General features: G+C 40.3%; 1 protein-coding gene across 1 annotated transcript in view; it reads left to right on the forward strand.

Moving 5' to 3' along the window:
- Positions 1 to 25,885, forward strand: part of ca10a (carbonic anhydrase 10 (inactive)a) — a 324,330-nt gene that overhangs the window by 115,660 nt on the left and 182,785 nt on the right. The window contains exon 3 of the mRNA XM_085283645.1: positions 22,848 to 22,990. Coding sequence (XP_085139771.1) covers positions 22,848 to 22,990 — 143 coding nt within the window. The remainder of the gene's footprint in view (positions 1 to 22,847; positions 22,991 to 25,885) is intronic.

Genomic DNA, 25,885 nt, shown 5'->3' on the forward strand with positions numbered 1-25,885 from the left:
ATAGAATACCACCAACCTCATATATACCTGTGATGTCATTGTTGTTAGCACTTTGAAGGTCACATTGTATGAAGCACAGACAGCATAGACTACTACCATTTGGGCAGTAAGGTGCATTCCACATTGATTGTAAAAATTCAAACGTTTTACTGGGCTTGAAAAATAATGCAGATTCAATTCAATTTCTTTACGCCAACAGCAGAGTTTACTGTTTGCCCTCTGACTTGTCTAGGGCATCTCTGTGTTTTGAGTGTTCAACATTTTCACTGTGGTCTCCTCAGTGGGTCCTTGGTTGTGAAACGAGTCCAAAGTAACCTGTGTTTCACAAGGTTCTGCTCTGCATTAAATCAGTACAGAGGAACATGTAAGATGGATAAATTGAATGTCTCAAAGCCTAGGAAAGTCAGTATTCCAGTAGTAACACACCCAATGGAGTCATAGGAGTCATCAGAAAAGTAAAGGCATACAGCAGTAGCAGAAGTGGACGTGACCTCAACACACTCTAGGGTTGAGGTATTTTCAGTCCTGTGGAAGTGCAGGACTGAGGTAAGAGAAGTTCAATATTTTTCCAAAATGCCTATTCATAAACCGAAGGTTGATTGTGGCCTTGTATACATCACAGCATGTCTTGATTCTGTGAAAAAATTGGATAAAGGTTTGTCTTAAATATATAGCTTCATGTATTTCATATTATTTTAGGGTCACAGTTATTTTTTCCTGTATTTTCACCCACATACTGATAAAGGTGTGAGGAAAAAAATACATTTGCAACATCATCATCATAAAGAACATTTTTGAAAACACAGAAAAATGTGATTTAAACAAGTAAATTAAGTTTGACTATTCACCAATAATACAGGGCGTTAGCAATGAGAGAGTTAAGACTGTTAACTGCATTTTACAGGGAGAATATCAGAGAGAGGGGAACAGCATTTACAACATTTATTCCCTAACTCTGAAAATAAATGGACAATCATGGTTTACATGTTTGCTTGAGTCGGCTAATACACATGCTACTGCAGACATGTGAAAGGTTAGGGATAAATGAATTTAAACATCAAATTCTTACAGAAAATTCAGTTATTTCTTTAAACAGGAGTAGCTTTTTTTTTTTTTTAAGTTTTTTTTAAGGCAAGCTCAGCAAAATGCCAAGAAGGCATTTGACTTTGTCAGTTTGTCTCCGTGTAACTGTGCAGTGATTCACAAGCATACATAGCAGGTATCTGTATGAAAATGTCCACTCAGTGGACAGGATGCTTCGTGTGACGTAAGCTTTTATTCAATTTTTCCAAGCATTCCGTGTAAAGCAATGCCACGGGAACTGACTAATTGAATGAGAAAAAGAGCTGGTGCTGGTGGTTTGCCCTGTAAATGTCACCTTGACAGGGTTGCCTGTCTCCTACATTTGGGAAGTAAGAGAGCATAATTCAAAAAAATCTTGTACTTGTTTCAGCACTGCAAGCCAAAGACAGTGGCCAAATTAATGAGCAACCAACTTTCAGTTCCACCCACTCCCATGTTGTTGTGAGAAGAGACTTCACATTGTGGATGATATAACACACTCTTGCACCTCAAATTATATCTCTCTGTTCAGGTGCTTTGACTAATGGCAATGTACACTAGTATATTCAGAGCTCTACAGGTCTGTCCGAAAACATTACTAGTAAAATGTTTCATCCAGAGATAAAACACAAATGCATACTGAGGACTTGGTGAGCATGCTCCATTAGTATGGAATACAGTGTATTAATTAGTTCTAAATCTATTGTAGCTGGCTGGAGTGGTGTACAGTATATAGTGTCCAGTTGGGGTGGCTGTAGCTCAGGTGGTAGAGCTAGTGCTAGTCAGCTACTGACTGGAAGGTTGGTGGTTTGATCCTTGGCTTCCCCAGTCTGTATCCTTGGGCAAGATACTAACCCCAAGTTGCTCTCCGATGCGTCCATCGGAGTGTGAATGTGTATGAATGCTTAGATTGCACTTAATTGTAGAAGGAAGTGAATGGGTGAATGAGGCATGTTGTATACAGCGCTTTGAGTACTTCGGGAGAGTAGAAAAGCGCTATATAAGAATCAGTCCATTATAGAGGGATTTTGAAACTGTTCATTGTGACATGACCAGAGTGAAGAATTTTAATCAGCTCCAAGGCCAACTTTTCATTTTCACTGGCACATTCCAATACCTTGATTGTTTTCTTTTATAGCCATTATGTTGTAGGTCTTCTGGTGTGCTTGAAATCATTTAAAGCTCTTTCAAACTACATATGGGTATAGATATTAGGATTTATATCTTTATTTGTGTGTTTTGTTTTTTTCATTATCTGTTTCTGCTGCTGTTCTGCATCTGCCACAACCACTACTCTCACGTTCCTCATCTGCACTTCATCTGCTTCCTTTTCCTCCTCCCCTGAAGCCTGGGTTCTGAATTTTGAAGCAAATTTGACATACCAAGGGTATCTTTCTATTATCTTGATTCATTTCTACATTCACAGTCTACAGCTGCTTATCAACTTGCTAAATTAACCCAGAATTTTCCCCATGTAATCACCAGTGTTGGGGAGTAACGGAATACATGTACCGCCGTTACGTGTTTAAAATACAAAATATGAGTAACTGTCAGAGGTGGAAAGAGTACTAAAATACTTTACTCAAGTAAAAGTACTATTACTTTGCTGAAATTTTACTTAAGTACAAGTAAAATTACCTGTCTAAAAATTTACTCAAGTAAAAGTAAAAAGTAGCTCATTTAAAATGTTCTCAGAGTAAAAGTTACATAGTTACTTTTTTGTCAGCAGGAGGACAGCCGCTTCTGAGTAGTGTAAAAAAGACAATGGGATAAATCTCAAAGTAGTTGTTTTTTAATTAAAAGAAAAACTTTACAAATTAAAGTGCAGTGGCAGTTAAACTGCAAGTCTATACATCAAAATGGATAATGGTCACCAAACCAACCAACCAAACTGTCAAAACCATATAATTCTTTTACATGAGAATGTGTTCTAAATTGTCAAATAAGAGAACAAATACTGAATTGAGCTGTACGGCAGCTGCTATAAAAATGTGTTTTAATTTTTTTAACTTGGCCCCGCTCTGTTAATTTTGAGGAGCAATTAAATTCAAAACTTTATTGATCCTGAAGGTTGACCTCGAAGGAAATTGGGTTAAGGCTGCCGACCTTTGCCAGCGCCATCTTACCCTTCTGACCATACATACATTACACAAACATCACATGGGGAAGACAGGTCAGAGAGGTATAACAATGGAAAATGCACCACATGAGGAAAGATAAGGAGAATTAGTCAGATTAGTCAGAGGTCCCTTTACTAAGGTTCAGAGCCGCGGACCTTCAGTAATAGTAATAAATCACACAGCAATAGTACATTCACGTAGTTGTAAACAGCATGATAATATATTAAGTAATCCAAAGTATTCAGAATTAGGGATGGGTACCGGTATCGGTTCTGACATAAACGGTAGTAACCAGACCAGACCGAAAAGCAGCGCACATTTCGGTGCTTTATTTCGGTGCTTTATTTCGGTGCTTTTTTTCCTGAGCTGTGATGCACTTTAGATTCTAGCCAATGATTTTACGTTTCCGAGGATAATAGGCGGGGCCAGGTAATCTGTAGAGCAGAGCTACAGATTAAAAATGCCCAAGGCGAAGCGGTCAAAAGTCTGGCTGTACTTCACAGCAAAAGATGCATACTCAGCAGCCTGCAACAAGTGCTTTAAGCTGATACTGTGATACTATCAAAGGAGGTAACACCTCGAATCTGATGAAACACCTGGCGACGCATAGCGTTTTTTTTTAAAGCCGAGAAATGCGCCGTATTTGATAGACCTCACACCGAGCACATGTACTGCGGGTGGGTTGCCTGTTATCGGACCCGGCGTTAGCAACATCCCCCAAAAACACGAAGAGCAGAGTCCTGGCCCCTAGCCCTGCCAGTGTAGCAGAAATGATGACGGATGATGATGGCAGCAGCAGCCGTTCTTCTCTGCGTGAGTAGCTTAATGTTGTTCGTGTGTAATTTACGTTGAGTAGGCTAACCACGTTATTACATTAATGCACGTAAGGTGAACTAGCAAACATCATCATAGCTACATGCGGCTGTCTTCTTGTTTGATGGCAGATACTTCCTTCACCCTGGCCAAAAAGGCTAAAATGACCAAAAAAAAAGTGGAAAACAGTTAAACATGAGAGGTTTTTGGAACAATTTTGTGTTTTTTCCATTGTTTAAGCACTGCTTCCAGCCAAGAGTGATACCATATATGCCCCATAGCTACAGAAAAGGCTAACATTGTTATTTTTTTTACAAAAAAACAGCTGAACATGAGAGGTTTTTGGATCACTTTTGTGTTCTCCATTCTTTAAGCACCGGTTTGAGCACCGTTTATGCACCTGCACCGTTTCAAAAGTACCGGTTTGGCACCGGTATCGGATAAAACCTAAACGATACCCATCCCTATTCAGAATACGTTACTGTCATTGAGTAACGTAACGGAATACGTCACAGAATACATTTTGGGACATGTATTCTGTAATCTGTAATGGAATACATTTTAAAAGTAACCTTCTCAACACTGGTAATCACATGGTGGCACTGGTAGCATACGGCCAATCACTGTTATGAATAAGATTAGTGGCAGCAGATTGAATGATTTTACCAAGATAAAAATCGAATGTCAGAAAAAATCTTCAGAGGTTAAACAAATAATGCAGAATGAAACCAACACAGATGCTGCAGAAAAATAAGCAGTATGATAGGAAAAGCACTGTGTAGTGGTTTAGTATTAAACTTGCTGAATGACTGTATAAGCAATTTAAGTGCTTTGGTCAATAAGTCTGGATAACAGGTAGTAGTTTAAAAAAAGCTTAGTCTATTTGAAAACAGGAAATGAAGCTGGTAAAAATGCCAACTGTGTCAATTACCAGAATTAGGACTGCTACACCCAAAAATTTATCTTTACAATGTGGTAGATTATAATGTTTAAAAGTTGCTTTTATGTATTTTTTTTCATCTGCAGCATCTGTTTTTAAAGCCCAAGCAAAGTATAAATATAAAACATAATTCAAATATAGGCTTAAACTATCTGCAATTTTGACCGTTTATTTGACAGTGTTGGGTCAACTTCAAAGAAAGTTTAAGTAACACCACTAACAGTGGCAAAAACAGCAGTACCTACCAATAAAAGAATTCAGCATATCGTCAACAACTCACCTTAGTATCACTGTCATAATTCAGACATGAGCTTTATTGTCTCATACCCATATTTAATTATAATCTTAACTGATGCTCTTTAAAAAAGTACCAGTCAGATTAGAATTCATTTGGAGCTGCAGTTTTTTTTGTCAGATTACAAGTGCAACTTCGCAACAATCAAATATCACAAAAAATGGAGTTATGCACAACATATTAATTTGCACATTCACCCCACATAGACTAAACAAGAATTTTTTTTTTTACAGATTTGTGTGTCTGTCAAAAGTGTTACAGCCCTAGCAGGGCCTCTCTCTCTCTCCTGAGGGTGCCTGTGTGGGCGTGTCCCACTACCTCCTCTGCCTGAGGTGCCACCTTTCCCCCCTGTACAGCTGACTCCCATCAGCAATTAAAGGTATTTAAGCCCAGAGAAGGGTGAGCTCTGGGCCAGAGTGCCATTTTGTGTGGGTACAGCTAGTGAGCCGAGTGTTTTTGCGGTGTTTCCAGCTAGTGAGCTGTGTAGTGTGGTTTCCAGCTAGTGAGCTGCGCTTTCCTTTTGACTTTTTGCTTTATTTGACCAACGCCTGAGTTTTGTTTGTGTTTTGTTTGTGGTGATAGCGGCTTGTCCGTCTCTTTTAGTTGAATTACTTCAATAAAACTGTTTTATTTAACTGTTTCGCCTCCTTGACTCCTTTTTCTGACCCGGTCACTTTTGTTACGTCCCCAGCTTTCAATGATATCAGGCAGGGCATTCTGTTGAGTTCAGGCTTTCACAGACAATGCTGACTGTCCAAAAGCAGACTAAAACACAAATTGGAAAATAATTAAACCTTTTCAAAACTCTTTAGATGATACTCCTCCAGAATCTAACAGTGGTGAGACTTATGTGAAACATAAAAACTTTGTCTCTGATCCAGAGAGATGGAGGTCCATGGTGCCATGTAAAACAAATTTGAAATTCTAATCATTTGATAATAAATTGTGAAAACTTATAATTTAAAATAAATAAAAAATAATTCAAGCATATTTTTCTTCTCTCATAAAAAACCCAACACAATCAAATGTCATTGTATTAAAGGCACCAACAAATCCATTCGCTTTCACTTATACTAATGGCCAGTGATGCAGTTTTTTTCTATCCTTTGTTTCTCAGGGAATTCTTACAAAAATAGCTCTTAAACAGTAAAATCGAGCCAGTAATGTTTAGAATTACTTGTCTATTTGTCTGGAGTTAATAGTGTAATTTGAAGTTTTGTAAATTTGTACAACAGGAAACTCATTAAATGGAAAAAAAATATTGAAAAGACAGACATTGATATATTTACATTGTTAAACGTCATTCAGACTGACCACAGGGTGCGTTTGGAATACAAAATCCTTCAATAAGTCAGTGCTGAAACCCTGAATAAACTAAAAAGTAATTTAGTAAGCAAGCACATCCTAAACCCCTGATTGCTGCAAATGTCTAGTGCTGAAACATGATTTAGCAAGAGTCCAAATCAGTTATATTTCTTGGAGCTGCCACTGACTTTTGACCTTCTTTCAGACATTTTTTTACAAGGATCTTGAACAAATCACATTATTATTACCTGTAGGTTGCTCACCCACAATCCTCCTGTAAGTGAGTGTGTGACTGTTTACCAGAGGGAGAGAAAAGCTTTTTAATACTGCCAACAACAGCAAGCAGCCAAGGCTTTCAGCTCTAATACTCTGTCGCTTCATTAGCACGAACAGTGTGTATGTGTATATGAGTGGGTGTGGGAAGGAGAATGAGGGAAGAGCAGCGTTGATACTGTCACTCAGGTACCATTATGCTTAAAACAACCCATATAGTGGCAGACAGAGTCTAAGAAGCAATTATTAATATTTCTCATCTGAAATAAGCCTTTGTAGAAGATGTATACAGTATGGACTTTAATTGTTTGGTGGGACTGAAGTCCCCTTTATGGACACATGAAAGACACAATTTCTATTACGGGACCTTTTCAGGAGCTTGGCCAAGCGATTAGCACTGGAAATTTTCTGTCTTTTATTTTCAGCTAAAAGGTTGTTTTAGAAATTCATAGCTGATGACTGAAAAAGGGTTAAAAGAGAGCATTAGCATCAAACAGGTCTTTAAGTCAAGTGCCACATTTTGAAAATGTATTGATTGAATGGAATTGAATTTTTATCTAGCTTGATGAGAATCTATGTGTTTTGACAGACAAAGCAAACACTGTTGAAAACTCTGGTTTTGCACCCTGCTTCTCTCATTTGCTTCAAGAGATGCTACATTTTGACCCCTAAGGATTAGATACAGGGCCACGGCTAGTTTTAATCATCTTCTTCATTCATCTGGATAGACTCATGGTTGAAGTGTTTCCTAGACTGAGAATCAGATGACCCGAGAGAGTGAGGTAGAGATTGCCTCTGCACATTTTCCCAAGGATTTAAAACCACATATAACCACATACATACTTGCTTGGACATGTTCTCTGTGTAGTCTGGTGAACAGTAACAAAAATGCAATAATATAAAGTGTTGAGGTGGCCCAGGCACTCTGTTGATTAAAATGGCAATACAAAGGTGTGGGAAACTGGAAGAAACGCTCAAGCTCAGATTCATTCTGCCACATACAAAGAGGTTGCTTCACTCAGTTCTGTTGTGTAAGATACAGCCTTATTGCTGGGTTGTCATCATTACACCTTGAAGTCATTATATTTACATTTTCTTTAAGACATCCACTCTTTTTTAATACAGTCACCTCCCCAGCATAGCTATCTGCTATGACAAAAACAAATTATCCCTAGAACTGTATTCTCTGAGCTGTAGATATTTTTACCTTTAGGAAGTTATTACTGAATTTGTTACTCTACTTGTTCCTGATTTTTTTTTACTCACCACTGTGGCTAGATTAGTGAGTATAAACCATCCTCTGAGGATAAAGGCATGATTTCCTTGAGTTGCAAGGTGTTTATCAGTGTGGCAGGTGGCAAGATTTGCCCTCAAATGCCAAAAATGAATATTGAAACTAATTGAGTCTCTCTGTGGATCAGGAGGGATAACGCTAAAACTCAGATAAAGATAAGTTGCTTATATACTGCGTTCACTTCATTTACAATTTTCAATGTTGTTGTCTTTTTGTTTTACTGAATTAAGTTGTTTGTCTTTGAACATTTATATATTTTCTGAAAAATTTGCAAAAGAAAATCGAATACTCAAATACCAGACCCATGGGCTAAAGACATTTTTAGTAGCAACCGGTGGCGCTCTTTTAAATTAGAAATACTAATTTAAGAACAAAATGACAAATAACAGGTGATAAAGGTAGGCATGTTGGATTTCCCATTATGGTTATGTGATGGATCAACAGATAAGCAATCAAGTCTGGCTATCTATAGTTTTGTCATGTAGCTGACTCACTACCTTGTGAAACATCAAAAGATCTTATGTTTTGTTGACTTGTTGACTCTAGAGCATGTGAGTGTGAGTGGGCAGGATTGAAGGCTCACTGAAAGCCAAGTAACAACTGCTACACGGTCTGCAAAACCATTCATGATTGTTGACAGCTTAAAACATTGTTTGTATCACAATAAGTAGTCAAATTTTCTATAGATTTCTCTTTTTCAAGTGATTTTAGTGAAATGTCAGCAAGGCAGTTCTCACTCAGTGACACAGTTACCTAACAGCTAATAAGTTAACAGGTCACTAAATTATCTGATTGGGTTCACTGCGGTAGCTGAGACAGACTGGTAAGTTTTTTGATTTAAGTTTGCTCCTTTTTGTATGGCTAGCTAAATGCTGAAATACTGCAACTGCAACTTCCCTGGAGATCTTCCTGGACATCTGCGCTCATTCCAGCGTTGTGCCGAATTTATGTAAAAGTAAAACGTTGTCAGAAAAAATGTTCTCAAGTACAGATACTTGAAAATTCTACAATTATTAAGTATGTGTACTTCCCACATCTGCACTCCTGTCTGCATATAAAGCATGCAGCTAGTCCCTGTGCTTACAGTGGAAGGGGTTAATACACTGGAAAAACATTTACACCTACTGGAAATTTCCATTTTTCACTTATTAATGTGTCACATATTGTTAGAATGTTAATTTATTTGAAAGGACGAAAGGCTTGATTTCACAGAATTTTTTTAACCACTGTGACAATCTGGCATCTCTGTCTGTACTTAGAGGAATCATCCCCATTGACTTACTCATAAATCTGTTTAGACAGCCTTTTTTTCTGAACTTTTAGGTGACACTTCCTAACCAGTACTCTCTAATGTCTCTTCTTTACTTTGAGTAGTCCACTGAGTAGTCCACATCCTCTTCCACTGTTTCATCCATCGCCTAGCTTCAGTTTACCCTTATATTTTATGTTATTCCACCCCTGAGAGTGAAAGCCTCTCCTGGCCGCCAGCTTGTATATCCCAAACCATTAACAATATGACAGGAGGCATTATCTTGACTGGCATGTTTATTGTTCTGTTGACTGGGCAGTGCTAATGAGGCACTCGCACACTGCTGGGCCAGCAGGATTATCCCAGCATCACAGGACAAGCACAAACACGACCCGCTGTCACTGACCATTTCCCTCGACAGCCAGACACACATGAACACCCACTGTAATCACAATGCCTTCAGGTGTTCACACAACAAGCTCTAAATCTTGTGTTCAAAAGCTGTAAATTCTGTTTCTAAATGCATTTAAGCAGAATGTATTTTAAATTTTAAATTATTTTCTTTTAATTAAAAAGTTAAAGGCTGGAGAGCCAGATATTAACAAGCGATTTCGGCATTTGGCATACTTCATGTGATGGAACCACTACAGTGGGGTATGATCGGAATGGGGGGTGAATGGGCATCCCAGAAGGTAATAATGAAGAGAAATGACCACCCACCGTATAGCCAGGTACTCCTCTGCTAGATTATACCTGGTCTCTTGCTCCAACAGTTTTCGGGTGATGTATACTAACAAGGTGGTCGAAGTGAAGATTGTCTTAACCTAGCCCTTCTGTTGTACAGGCACTGCTGACGTTCCTGGGCCTGGAACAAATTCTCCCATGACAACCTCCCCACTGTATGTAGCTTTGCTCTTAGGTCCAGAACGTATTGAATTTCATTCTTAGCTACACTTGGATCTTCCACTCAGTTTTTTCTTTAATTAGGTCCAACAACCACTTTGGCTTCCTGCCAAACAGTAATTCAAAGGGGGGAAATCCTGTGGAGGCCTGGGACACCTCCTACACTGCAAAACAACAGACGGTCTAGTGAGCAATCCCAATTGCATTCAACTTCAGCATTCATTTTCACCTAGGCTTGGACCTTCCAACCATTTTTTTAATTTTAAAAATCCCAACACCATTTTGTTAAAAGGTTAATATGGAAATCAAAAAATAAAATTTCACATTCACTCAGACTGGATCACAATTTGTTGAACCTTTTTTTGTTTTGTTTTGTTTTTCAGAAGCATTACAAAGCATTCATTTTTGGCTAACTAAGTTTTAAATAGTATAGCAAGGCGCACACATACTTATAAAAATCCATACTGAATATCTGTGCACATCTGCCATATTATTGTGGCGAGGCATAGATTCAGAAATATGGTATAAATCTATTTCTAAAGTGTAACCATCGGTACAGCATCGGTAAAACTCTGACCCTCCTAAAACTTATTAATAATTCTGATTCATGATGAGATTCGATAAGTATATCTTGAGCAAAAATCTATGTATAGATGCGTTTTTGCACTTGTAAAATTGTAATTGTAAAAGTAAATTTATTTAAAAAAAATAATTTTTAGTACAAAGACCTCCCTTCCCCCTACAAAATTTTGAACATGGTAACAAATCTAGTCTATTTGTAGTTAACCAGTTAAAAATAAAGGAAGAAAAAATAAATATATGTGCCATTAATGACTTATTTTGAACACACAGTATATGAACCTGAAAGAATAAACAACACTTTTATGGACTTTTATAAAACTTTATATTCACCACAGATAAACCCATCAAACAAACAAAATTGATAAATTTCTTGACAACATAACCATTCCGAAATTACCAGACAGTCAAGCAATGGCACTGGATTCAACACTGATGTAACCCGTCTGTAAGTTACGCCTGTCAGTGCGTTGTGTTCTGGTAAGCAAGAGGCAGGAGACACCACTGGGTTTTTGGGTTCTTTACTGCACATCTGCAACACAGGAATACAGGTCTTGTGCGCCTGCCAGGACACCTCTCCTCCGGCCATGTTTAAAGGAGCTGTGCCTGCAGCTTTATTAACGCTACAATAATATAATAAATCAAATACAACAATTTGTTTTAAAATATTAACTTAAACTCTCAAATGAAATAATTCAAAAACAAATAAACAATCAGACAAATACAATTTAATAACCAGGACCCAATATTTTGGTGCTTATAGTTCAAATCTTATACTTAAGTACAATCATATTATTAAACACCATCCAACAGGCAATATAACACTGTACCAGAAAAACAATGAATGAAGGACCGCATCCCCAAAACATAGAAAACATCTCCTTACCTGCAACACAGGAATACAGGTCTGATCTGTGTGTGTCATGCGCCTGCCAGGATACCTCTCCTGACGAAGGAAAACAGTGCATGCTGTTAAAAAAAATACTGCAGCGATTCCTTTCACCTGCCGCTAGCGACCAGGGTAACTCAGCATGCTAACATTACTGCTGTGTTCTCGGCTAAAGCTCATTAAAAACTTAAATTAGCAAACTCCGCCCTCCACAAAACTTACACCGAACGAGTCTCTCAGTAACAGACAAAAACTCGGCGGTTCAGCTATATTCGCATTGCAGCTTGTGGTCTTAACACACTTTAATTAGCTGAGAGCAGCATGGCGGTGACTTACCTCCGGCCATATTGAAAGGAGCTGTGACCGGGGCACACATGCACTCGCCTACGTCACACGCATTGCACACACACGAACACACACAGACTCAGATTACACAGGCAGAAGATTAAAATGCAAAATGAAATATTTAATTTAAATATGGGTAAAATTCACAAGTTTTTAACAAATATGTTAGATCCCCCCCCCCCCCCCCCCCCCCCCCCCCTCAATTTCACCAAAATCACTACACATATGAACGGTACTGCAATACCAAGAGGCACATCGATGCTGAACTGCCATCACCTCCGGACCAGGCAACCCGAGGATCTTATCCCATAGTTCAGTTAAAAAATTATCTGTAAACAAATTAAAAGAAGTTGGATAGGTTCTTCAGGCCTCCAACCCTTTTAGAACACAAAGGTGCAGCCTACACCTCATCAAACGTGATCCCCCAAAGACACACTGGACGGGCGTCATGATGCCCCAAGTAAATACACATTCATAATATACAATGGGGTGACTGGGAAACGGTCTATGCCAGAGACCAAGCCTTCTGTGGTGGTATCAAGTCCCAGACGGTAGGTTTCTGGACCATGTTCTCTATCAGCCTGTTGACTGACTTGACCACCCGACCTGCTCTGGTACCCACTATGCCTCGAACAGTAGCATGGTCAGGGTCATGTCTTGGCAAGTTGGATGGCTGACCAGAGATCTGATTCATGTCTGAGTCAAAAACAGGAACAGTCCGTGGAACGACAGTGTCCCCATGACAGGCAGCTGGAGGAGAAACTGCGCCAGACCGTATCACATCAGAGGTAGTGGAACAGTCAAACGGAGAGGGAAGAACAAAGTGCTGGGTCTGAGCAGAAGGACACTGAGATCCCCCTCACTGGAGAAACCGTCCAGGGACTGACTTCCCAATGAATCCTGAACAGGAAGGAAACTCACGTCCAACAGAAAGTTTCTGTGTACGACCTTACTCTGGCCTGAAGAGTCACTGATCTTGTAGATGCAGGTCCTGGAATGCTTCTCCACAACCGTATAAACCCTGCTGTGGCCATTCCTGTTTGGCTCTGAGAGGGAGAGCTCGTAACATATTGCCAAGTGTGCGGTTAAACCGCTCTGTGCCACCATTGCCCATAGGGTGATAAGCAGTAGTGTGGGACTTGGCAACGCCAGAAATCTGCAGAAGCTCAGACAACAGCTCACTCTCAAAGCTGGGACCTTGGTCTGAGTGAATACGCTCAGGGAAATCATAGACACAAAAAACAAAGTCCCACAACTTTCTGGCAACCTGCTTTGCAGTCTGATTCTTCCATGGGAAAGCAAAGGCCATCTTCGTGAAGTGGTCAGTCACCACAAGCACATCAACAGAGCGCTTCTTTCTGTCCTCTGCTGACCAGAAGTCGATGCAGACGAGCTCCATGGGAGCAGAGGTCTTAATGCTCTCTAATGGGGCTCGTGCTGCAGGCTCTGGAGTCTTGGCGAGTATGTACCTCCCACAGCACCGAACATGCTCCTTCACATCCCTCTCCATGTTGGGCCAGAAAAAACGTTGTCTTGCTAAATGGAGGGTCCGAGCTTGACCCTGGTGCTCTGCCAAATCATGGACACCTTCCAAGGCCTGAGCCTGTAAATTCGCTGGCAACACCAACTGGAGTCTCTTTGTTTTGTTCACAGGGTCTCTTGTCTCCCTGTAGAGAATCCCATCCCGAACCTTGAGCTTCTCCCAGTGTTTCAATAGGGCTAGTGCCCTGGAATCCATATCATGTCTCTCACGTCTGGAAGGGCGCCTCCTGTGGGCTACAAGTGGCAGGACAGTAGAGATGGTTGGATCCAGCTCATGCAAGCTAAGTGATGGCAATACATCACGGCGAACCAGTTGCAGCTGCTGAACAAGGTGAAGAAGGGAAGCAGCCCTGTTCTCCGCAGCGGTTTCCTAGTGACCATGGTGAAGCAAGGTAACCTTGACTTCTGACGACCTGTAGGATTCTGCTGAGGTCAGAGCTGGAGCATTTTGTTGGACAACCTGAAGATTTTGGACACTAAACCTGAAAGCGTCCTACAGCGCGCACACACACATGAACACACACAGACTCAGATTACACAGGCAGGAGATTAAATGCAAAATGAAATATTTAATTTTAAAAAAAGGTGTTTTGTGTGAAATTCAGAAGTATTTAACAAATATGTTACACTGACATTAGATTAACTCGAGGATGCCCTGAAAATGCCCAATAATAAGGCTCCAGATCCAGATGGATTTCTAGCAGAATTCTACAAAGAATTCTGGACAATTCCACAGATTGCTGCAGGAACTCAAGGAAAATGGCAGACTACCACCAAGTATGAGTTCTGCCAACATTAGTCTCCTGCTAAAACCAGACAAAGACCCTATATTTCACACCAGCTATTGTCCAATATCCCTTATTAATGTGGGCCTTAAAATAACATGCAAAGCTTGCCAAAGACAGTAGAGAAGATAACCCCCCATATAACACATCCTGACCAAACTGGTTTCATTAAATGTAGGCACCCATCAACAAATACATGTGGATTACTTAATTTGGTAGACTATCCATTTTGTAAAAACATTGAAACCACAATATTGTCTCTAGCTGCAGAAAAAGCCTTTGATAGAGTTAACTGGAAATTTTTAATTTGCAACTTTACACAAATTGGTCTTGGAAACTCTTTCATAAACTGGTTAAAAATATTATATAATTCCCCAACAGCTCGTGTCAGAACAAATGACCAAACATCCTCCAGCTTATGTCTCCAGAGGGGCACCAGACAGGGATGCCCACTCTCCCCTTTTTATCAAACCACTAGCAGCAGGAATTCACAGGCTATAGCGATTAAGAGCATAAAATGCAAGAGTGTAGAACATAAGATCGGTCTTTATGCAGATGATGTGTTACTTTTTGTCCAGCACTCACAAACCACACTCTCTGAGGTAATTACATTAATAAACTCTTTTTCAAGAGTTTCATATTATTCGATAAGCTGGTTAAAATCTGGAGTTCTTCCAATTAATTGCTACTTCCATAATTATTCTTCTACCCCACTGCAATCGGGAAATATTAAATATTTAGGTATTAATGCCTCTCCTAAGCTTGCAGATTTAACAAAATTAAAATCACATCCCACTTTTAAAGAAAGTAGAAGACAATCTGGCTAGATGGAAACCTCTACCCATATCACTCATGGGAAGAGTCACTTTAATACAAATGATCGTCTTATTATTTATTATAATAATATTATTTATTATTTGGTCTTATTATTTATTTATTTTCAATGATCCCAAGTAAACCGTCATCAGACTGGTTTAGATCTCTGGAATCGTTTATTTCAAAATTCCTTCCTAAATCCCACTTATTAGCTTAAAACGCTACAAAGGATAAAGGACTAGATCCGCCTAATTTTCACCACTATTGTAGCCAACAGGCTACAATTCATCTCAGGATGATTTGTACCACCTGTGTGAACACTTGTGTTTGTATAAGGTGATAAGGTTTCTCCATGTAACTGTCTAATAGTAGGTAGGTGTGAGGAGCCATAGCCCTGCCTCCCAAGACATGACACAGTCATGGTGGAGATCCAGGCCCCAGACATCTAGAGGCCCCCCAGAACACGAGAGCCCAAGCAGGACCACTGCAGGGGCAGTCGCGCCACTCAACCGCCAGGGCTGAACCAGTGCATACCTGAGCACCCAGACCTGGACACAGAGAACCACCAACACACCAGTAGGATGGGGGCATCAGCCACTGCCATCCACAGCCATCTCAGGCCCCCAAACGCCTGGCTGAGATATTCCAAGAGAGGTGGAGTCTAAGACCAAATGTCACACATAAACACAAACATGTGTGAGGTCATGCATTCCAATCCTAATGCACACTTTGTGGACAAAAGCAGACTACCCCCGGTCCTGCAGCAGCAGGGAAACCCACCGGCCCAGACCTCAACCAGATGGCCAGCTCCTCCTCCCGGCCCCCCGTCCCAGATGGCGATCAGAGGGTGTGTGTAAAGACCCCATACCTCACTCTGCCCGCTCATATCTTGTGTTGATGCCGTGCTGTTCTAAAGTGTATTTAAACACAGGAGGGGCATGGTGCCAGCTGGTATCAGCACGGACCCTTGATTTCTGCTGTATTTGAAATACAGAGGTGGGCACCGGCACCAGAGGTGGGGCTGAATAAACAGACCGTCTGGAAGTCTTTTAGTGTGCCCACCCCCGAGGCCCTATATGTATGTGTCACAAGAGAGTTCAAGTAATGCAAGTGTCTAAGTTGTGGAATAAAATTGAGGCACAGGTGGCCAGGAGGGGACAGAGGAGGAATGCTTCCCCTTTACCTCAGAGACGTACCTGTAACTTAAGGTCCCTCATGTGTGGTGGTGTGATGGAGCAAGAGAGGCAATTATGGATGGGGAGGAAAGGTTTGCCAATAGGCACCCCCCATTCCCCGTAATTCACCAAAGGCAGAAGCCGCGGGCCCCTCCAGACTACCAGCTCAGACTTTCCTCCAGCCCCGCCACACGTAGCTGCCAGAAAAACACCTCCCAAGGGCCACCAGAGCCCCATTCAGGTGTTGGTATTCTAAAAACCTCTTCTTGTTAATCCCATACTGTATAACTGATCTGTCACACGAAATAAAGTCTGTTCCTTCGAATATATGTTCATAGTATTCAATTACTTTACAACTCCAGTCTGGGAAGTTAATCATATTGTTCTGTAGTAGGTCTTGTCTGTTCTAATTGTAACAAGTTAAAAGTGAAAAAAATGAATAAAAATAAAATAAAGATCAAATAAACAATGACAATCAAGTTGACCTGTATAGCAAAAGCCGTAATGGTCCACTGGGGTATTTTGGGGCATGTTGGGCATTTTGGTAAGGTAAGACAGCTTTTTCTAAATAGGAACTAAGTTGTTCTGCTCATTAAAATGACCACATGCCACTGAAAAAGAAAACTGTAATTTTACCCTGCAGAGCACACAACCAGTAAGTTTGTTTGTCTCACTTTGGTATATGCCTATTCTGAATCAAACTAAAAGTTGTTATATATTCTAGTCATACACCCTGTGTTCTTTCATCTTTTTTTGCTTGCTTGGTTCCTAAAACAAAAATGTAGCAGCTCCGGTAACATATCGAAAAAGGTATGTGGCAGCAAGTACAGCATATGTTATATATGTCATATGTGACATATGTTAAATTTATCAAACTAACACCTTTACGTTTTCCGATCGCTTGAATAGCTGAAAACACTGGAAATTACTTTGTGATGTCTCCACAGGAATAGGACAATTGAGTTGATGACTAATATAATTCATGTAATTGTTGGCTTTGATAGTATAATTGGATTTTTTAACTGTGAGATTGTAATGTGTATGTAAATTTGTCAGACAAATGACTGTGCTGAGAATTCAGATGCATGTAAAAATAAATTATGACTTAGAGAGAAGGTCGGAAGGCGCAGAGTGTCCCATTCCTGTTCGATTTAAAACTTGGAATAAATATTCTGGGGACATGTGACATTAACATTAATATGTCTTAAAGTGGTACAATATGGGACCATTAATGTTTACCTAATGCGAAGGGATTTGCTGGTGCTCTAAAAGTCTTTAAACTCCCCTTTCTCCATATTCAACAGAAAGGCTTGAGATTCTTCTTTCTAATCTGACTACATTTTAATTGTAGTGTTGAACAGTACAACAATGCTAATGAGATTTAAAATTTCTACAACATGAACAAAAAAATAAAGTAGTCTGGAATATCATTAACCCAGAATGATCACTCAAGTGATTTTAAGCAATCTGAAACATATTACTCATATTCAGCACAATTTATTTTGGTCCAATCTTTGCTTGAACTTAGGTATTAAATATACTCTTATAAATAGGATGTTATTTAACCTATTTGAAGATAAGGTCCCAAGGCTGGCTCAGCAGACACTGGTATAGTAAGTATGCTGTTTGTTAGGTCCTTGAATTTTTGAGAAGCAGAGCTCCCAATCAGTTATACTTCTTTCTTACTTACATTCACAGTAGAGGCTCCTCATCCATCCACCCACACCTTCACTATATGTTGAGATTATGGCTCTGTAAGAATGTCCCCTTTATTCTTATCCTGTTATGATCGTAAGTGTTGTTGTAAAAGGGACTGTCATGTAAATATAACCAGTGGGCTCGTTCTGTTTGTCTTATTGTGGAAAAATGTATAAAACCGGCTGTAATTCCTAAACAGTCAATGTTTCTGTTGCTGAAAATCTGCCCTTCAATTACACCATGCTCAATTCAATAAACAGATAGATTACATTAATTGAACACATAATGTTATCAGGTTCTAGTTAAGTTTCATTCAAAACATATGTACTTATGCAATTGAATTATATATTATTTTATATTTTTTGGAAATTAAATGTTCATTGATCAGTATGGCTACAGTTATGCTTAAGATCACTTTGAAACAACATCCAGACTCAGTTCCTGACTGGCTATATGATAACAGTGTGGTGCTGACTGGGCTACAGGCAGAAGTCACAGCATACTCTAAGCACTCTGGAAAAATATGAATGAAACTAAACCACACCAGAATAAACTAGTGGATATAAATCCTGTGTAGATACACTATGCCACTAAACTTGACCCCAAGTATAGTGTTGCGCATTACTCTAACCTTTACTTTGTCCTTACTCACTAGGTGGTAGCACGTTGCATCCTTTATTTACACTCAACAAAAATATAAACGCAACACCTTTGTTACTGCTCCCATTCCCCATGGACGTAGAGACCTAAAATTCATTCCAGATACACAATATAACCATCCCTCCCAAACAGTGGTCACAAATCAGTCCAAATGTGTGGTAGTGGGCACATCTGCTATATTGAGATAATCCATCCCACCTCACAGGTGTGCCACATCAGGATGCTGATCTGACATCATGAGTAGTGCACAGGTGTACCTCAGACTGCCCACAACAAAAGGCCACCCTGGAATGTGCAGTTTTGTCTCACAGCAAAATGCCACAGATGCCACAAGCAATGAGGGAGCGTGCAATTGGCATGCTGACAGCAGGAATGTCAACCAGATCTGTCGCCCGTGCATTGAATGTTCATTTCTCAACCATAAGCCGTCTCCACAGGCGTTTCAGAGAATATGGCAGCACATCCAACCGGCCTCACAACCGCAGACTTCGTGTAACCACACCAGCCCAGGACCTCCACATCCAGCAGGTTCACCTCCAAGATCGTCTGAGACCAGCCACCCAGACAGCTGCTGGAACAATTGGTTTGCACAACCAAACAATTTCTGCACAAACTGTCAGAAACTGTCTCAGGGATGCTCAACTGCATGCCCGTCGTCCTCATCGGGGTCTTGACCTGACTCCAGCTCGTCGCCGTAACAGACTTGTGTGGGCAAATGCTCACATTCGATGGTGTCTGGCACGTTGGAGAGGTGTGCGCTTCACGGATGAATCATGGTTCACATTGTTCAGGGCAGATGGCAGCTGAGAATGTCCCAGTTCTTGCATGGCCAGCATACTCACCGGACATGTCACCCATTGAGCATGTTCGGGATGTGCTTGACCGGCGTATACGACAGCGTGTACCAGTTCCCACGAATATCCAACAACCTCGCACAGCCATTGAAGTGGAGTGGACCAACATTCCACAGGCCACAATTGACAATCTGATAGACTCCATGCGACGATGTGTTGCACTGCATGAGGCAAATGGTGGTCACACCAGATACTGACCGGTTCTGGGTCCCCAGACCCCCAATAGCGCAAAAAACTGCACATTCCAGGGTGGCCTTTTGTTGTGGGCAGTCTGAGGTACACCTGTGCACTACTCATGATGTCAGATCAGCATCCTGATGTGGCACACCTGTGAGGTGGGATGGATTATCTCAATATAGCAGATGTGCCCACTACCACACATTTGGACTGATTTGTGACCACTGTTTGGGAGGGATGGTTATATTGTGTATCTGGAATGAATTTTAGGTCTCTACGTCCATCCCATGGGGAATGGGAGCAGTAACAAAGGTGTTGCGTTTATATTTTTGTTGAGTGTATGTTGCAGAGATTGGTGGTTGAGTGTGATTTTCAATAGGCTCCCTTTGTATATCAACTAGGACTAGAATTCCTATCACAGCAGTCCGTGGTTTATGCACCCTTGAGGATGCATAAGCCAGAGACCTTTTTGAAGACATTTACAGACCTCCTTGTATTTGGCTGCTTCAGTTCGGATTCAATCACCCTGTTCCTGATGATGGGAATGAATCCGACAGCATAATCCTGTCATTACTACAGCTATTTGACCCATTATTAATTTAAAAATGGTTTTTAGTCTAGCTTTGTATGTTCTTAATCCCATTTTTTCATCTCAGTCACCTCAGTTACTTGTGCTTGCCTGATGTGGGAAGTAATGAAGTAAATACTTTGCTACTGTACTTAAGTAGAATTTTCAAGTACCTTTACTTGAGTAGTTTTATTTTCAATGCTCTCTATATAATATGTCTATCTTTTATGTGTGGATATATATTAAAGTATATGAGAAAGTGTGTTAATAAAAATTATAAATCTTTGCAAAGCTCGTCATTTTAGAATTTGAATTTAAACTTTAGAATTTAGAAGCAATCAGCACTTAGGTTTTTCTATCAGATATCAAAAGCACACAGCAGTTAAAGCTTACTAATTAAATTTCTCTTACTGTGAGTTTGGCAGTTCTGTGTTATAAAAAATGCTCAAACTCATTGGCCAGTACTAGGAATGGGAGTTGATACGAACATAGTTATTCCGATTCCATTATTGGTATCACTTACCAATTCAGTTCCTTATTGAGTCTCATTAGGTTCTCTGGTTCCGCTTTGAAAGTTACCAAGCAGCATAAAGACATTACATTCGTGCAAGTTAATTACATGGTGTGTGGTCAAATGATTGCGCTTGTTGGAGGTTGGTGTAATCAGTGTTGGGGGCCAGTACTCAAAAAAAGTAATGTATTACACATATTATTCTGTTCTTAAGTAATGCAGTTCTTTACTTAATTGCTGGGGAAAATGTTTTTTTTATACTATTGTGTTTCTCCATAAAATGATGTCAAGCACATTGTCTGATAACTGATTGTAAGAGTACAAACAGAGGCTGCAGGCTGACTGCTTATGTGATTTTCTCTGACAGAATTAAATAAAACCTGATGAAGGTCAAAGGTCGTCACTTGTATGTTGAACTACAAACTTGTCATCTGGAATTTTTTCACAGTTTTTTTACACATAGTGTGTTATTTACCATAAAGTGATTCAGAGTTATTCATACCAGAGTAACCAGAGAGGATCACATATTTTTAAATATATAACTTTCTACAGGACTGAATATAATATCTTTACGTAAAAGTCCGGAGCCTCTTGGGAGTATTTATAACATTACACAAACCAAAGGTCTCATCACAGTGTTGATGGAATGCTGGGTTTATCCATCTCCTGGGGCGGGCCTACGGAGGAGTGCTGAAGATTTCCCTGTGAGGGAGCTGCTGGTGAAGATCACGAGTCCTGCTTGATCAATGCCATGAGCTTCAGTCTTCCTGGTGTTTCTTAATTGATGCCTCTTACAGCGGGTCAACAGAACTTATGGCACAGGACAGCTGTGATGAAAGAAAGGGAAGAAGTTTCTCCAAACCTCTGGACCCAGGAAACCCAGCTTGGTTCTGATGGTCTCCCTCACCAGTTTCTCTCCAGGGTGAATGTAGCTATATAATATGGACTCTATTATTAAATGAAAAGAACAAATTAGACTACACTACTGAAACGTTCTGCTGCTGTTTTTAAAGTTTCCATGTTACCAGGCTGTAGAGATTTAAACAGTTTTAGATCCATTACACTCACAGTCTTATGTTAAAATCTCAAAGGACAGCATTTTTGATATTAACAGTAACTCTGGGCCTCTGTAGAGTGTACAGCTGATCTCATCGCTGTCTAAAAATGGATTAAAAACAAAAACATAAGTGTTGAAGACTATTAAGATTAACAGGTGTGTAGCATCGCTAACTAGCTAGCAACAAGCCTCCAACACAGTGCATATGCTAGCGGCTAATCTAACTAACGAATTAACAACAGAGTGATTTTAGAACTATAAGATGATAAGCTGTGTGTCTTTTTTTATAACAGTGACATGGTTGTTTTTACCTTAATTTAACGAGTAGTCAGTCGCGGTAAACCAGCAAAAAACTCGAGCTGCCAGGCTTCGTAAAAAGTGTAGAGGGGCGTGTTTGCGGTCACGTCCAGCGGGTATGTGGGCGGGAGTTTTACACAGTCGCTCCACCTCAAGTCACTACTGCGCAAACTCTGGCTCCAAATTTGCAAGATGGCAGCCTCCACAAGCGGGATATTTTGGCTTCATTTTTGCACAATGGTAGGAGGCGGTGTTGCGTCGTCTTTTATACAGTCATTGGTACAGACAATTGCAAAGAGCCCAAGTTGTGTTAGTAGCATAATGCAGTTATTTCTGTGCTGAAACAACTGCAGTTTGCACTTTACCATCACACTCTCATCCTTTTGTAGAATAAAAATAAAAGCAAATGTCCATATCCATGCTGTAGACATCACTACTATTAAAGTGCAAATGTAACACATAAGTGGAATGAACAGGCAAGCAGACTAACAGCTCCAAATAAGTGAACTACTGGGATCCAGTTCTCAACAAGAATCAATTCTGAATTCCCATCCCTACCCGTTACTGTGTGACCTCTGTGCAAAGGTCTCGCTATCTCATCAGTGCAGATGATCACCTGCTCTTGTATTTTGTGTTGCAGTGCCATCATTCTGGGGGCTGGTAAATTCAGCCTGGAACCTATGCTCAGTAGGGAAGAGGCAGTCGCCAGTGAACATCGAGACCAGCCACATGATCTTCGACCCCTTCCTTACACCCATAAAGCTGAACACTGGCAGACGCAAGGTAAAGAAGCATATGTTAATGTTTTTCTATGTTGTCTGCTTGATGGATGCTGGTGCTTTGTCGATTCTTTCTTTTGTATGCTCGTTGCACCTCTATGATGTCGCACTACATTCATCTAATGCTATTGTGTTGGTTTCTGTTGTACAACTTGACAAGGTGTGTGTCCCTGATCAGTGCTACCAACTGTTGTTTATGTTGGCAGACAATGCAAGCTCCTTAAGATAAAGTGCAGCTCACTTCATCCATTCAGGAATACACAACCCTTGTGTTCTGGCTCAAGAAAAGCTGTGACTTTATCTTAAGAGCTTCACAGTTGATATCCTGCAGCCTAACAGTGCTTTAGTCAGTGGTTTCTCTTGTGATCTTCCCTGTACAGTGGTGTACAAGGACAGGACTCTTTTTGATCATGTGCCATATGACAGCAGCTAATTAAGAAGAATTCACAGATGGTGTGTTTTCAAAAATGCACACTTGCATTCTGAAATGAATGCTATGATTAGTTGTTATGTTTATATTCTAGCAGAGTACAGTGTTAGCCTTGGGCAGTGATGGTAAATGGTAAATGGCCTGTATTTGTATAGCGCTTTTCTAGTCCCTAAGGACCCCAAAGCGCTTCACACTACATTCAGTCATTCACCCATTCACACACACATTCACACACTGGCGATGGCAAGCTACATTGTAGCCACAGCTGCCCTGGGGCGCACTGACAGAGGCGAGGCTGCCGGACACTGGCGCCACCGGGCCCTCTGACCACCACCAGTAGGCAAACACGGGGTTAGTATCTTGCCCAAGGATATTGCAAACAGGAAGCATTGCAAATTATCACCTATGGTATACTGCTACAGTAGATGTCTTCATCTAACAGATCTCGAAATAAAGTGTTTTCCTTGATTTTTAATCATTTTAATTATTTAGAATCCATTGTAGATCCATCTGCACACAGAGAAACAAGGTAGGATTGGTTGTGAACCCTGTGATTACAATAGGCAGTTGCATTGTACATGTCTTGCAAAACTTATATGAGAAAGGAAATTGGTTGTGGTTATATGTTGTGGTTAATCAGTAAGGGGCAGGCAACCCTGAGACTTTCCTAACCAAATGAACTTAAATACATAACATCCAGGTGTAATCTAGTTTTAATATAATATAAAAACTAATTGCTAACATAATGTGATGCTTATGAGTAGGGATGGGTATCGAAACCCGGTTCTTGTTGAGAACCGGTTCCCACTGTTTCAATTCCTTGGAATTGTTTGCCATTTTTGCAAACGATTCCCTTATCGATTCCAGTCGCCCCGAATGACGTCACCACGTTGCGGAGCGTCATTTACCTGGCAGGAAACATGGTGGCTCAAACGCTCAAAAGTTTGGTTATACTTTACGAGAACGGATGACAACAGGGCAACTTGCAATACTTGCAAAGTAGATACTTCATTTAAGGGAGGAAACGCTATGAATATGCAAAAGCATTTGCTCACAAATGAATGTCGTGCAAGGCTCGCAAAATTTCAAAATCTCTGGTAGCCCTTCGGGCAGGCATTCTTCAGTTTTTGGTAGCCCAAAATAAATTTAAGGAGCCCGAATAAAAAAGAAAGCAATTTTTTAATGTTTTGTTTCCATTACAATATTATACATTAAAGTATAATATTGTAATGGAAACAAAAATTAATCAAAAAAATTGTTAAAATAAAAATCACAACAACTGTATAAAAATTACAATCATCAACTCAAATACTTGGTTCAAATTGAACAGAAATTTCTATGAACTTGTAAGAACTGTGTAGGACATGAATCAGTCTGTGTCAGATCCTGAATCTGAAATTTCCACTGAAGTCACGGGTAAGAGGCAAGTGGAACCAAGATCTAGGCCATTTGCTTTTTGAAGTTTGCAAAGACTGTTAAATTTTTCCAATGGTAGTTCACTTTTTGCAATATAGCACGCTGTTCTAAACAGCTTTTTCAGGAGTTCTTGTTGTGCTTGGTTTATTTTTAGTATGTTTTTTGCAATTGGTGTTTGTTCCTGGAAAGATACTGCAGACTGGGCAATAATGCATTTCTTGCATTTCTCATGCGGTCTTTCTTAAAACTACTAGTCCCAGTAACAAAGGCGCTTGTCGACTCAGAAATCAAATGAAACTCACAACACACCTGGCAGAACATCATGTTATTTAGCTCGTCATATTCCAGCCACAGAAATTCTTTTGTCCATGAAACCAAAAAAGCTGCGCTTTCTTTTTGCCTCATAGTCATAACTTTTCCGTTTTGTGGTAAGCTTTTCTTTGGCTGCCCCTTCTTCACCCTGACCTGTCTTATTTGGCTCAGCAGAACTAAAATACCAGCGTAAATCCTGCTGCTTTTACACACGTACTTACATAACGGTCAGCGATTCTTTGCGCACTCAACCTCTCACATGTTTAAGCTTGCTGTGAGAGATTTCACTTGTCGCGTTTGAACAGTAAGCTAATGAGTGATAAGATGAAGTCAGAGGAAATGGTGCGCAATTAATCGTCACTCACCAATCAGTGCTGCTGCTCTCTACACACCATTCGCGCGATCGCAAAATGAAAGTGAAAGCAAAAAACAAGCGCAAATTCAAAAGCGATTTCAATATGTCACATGTTGACAGTGGCTCATCGATGCCAATGACATAATTACTCAGCTACATTGGCGAAAGAATGCAAAAGCATAGACATATATTTTCCTTCCTATGATAGCCCGACGGGCAGGGCTGAGTTAGATTTTGGTAGCCCGACTGGAAAAATCGCTAGCCCCGGGACGTCGGGCTAGTGATTTTGCGAGCCCTGTCGTGTTTTTAATTCCGCTCCGGACTCGTGAAATCCAACCCAGCAGCAGCGGTAACATTTGCACGTCCTCTCCCGTTAATCCGGCAGG

Source organism: Mchenga conophoros, linkage group LG8, assembly GCF_057382185.1.
Source record: "Mchenga conophoros isolate Kocher_MC1m ecotype Shallow Benthic linkage group LG8, M_conophoros_male_GT1.1, whole genome shotgun sequence".
Lineage (NCBI taxonomy): Eukaryota > Metazoa > Chordata > Actinopteri > Cichliformes > Cichlidae > Mchenga > Mchenga conophoros.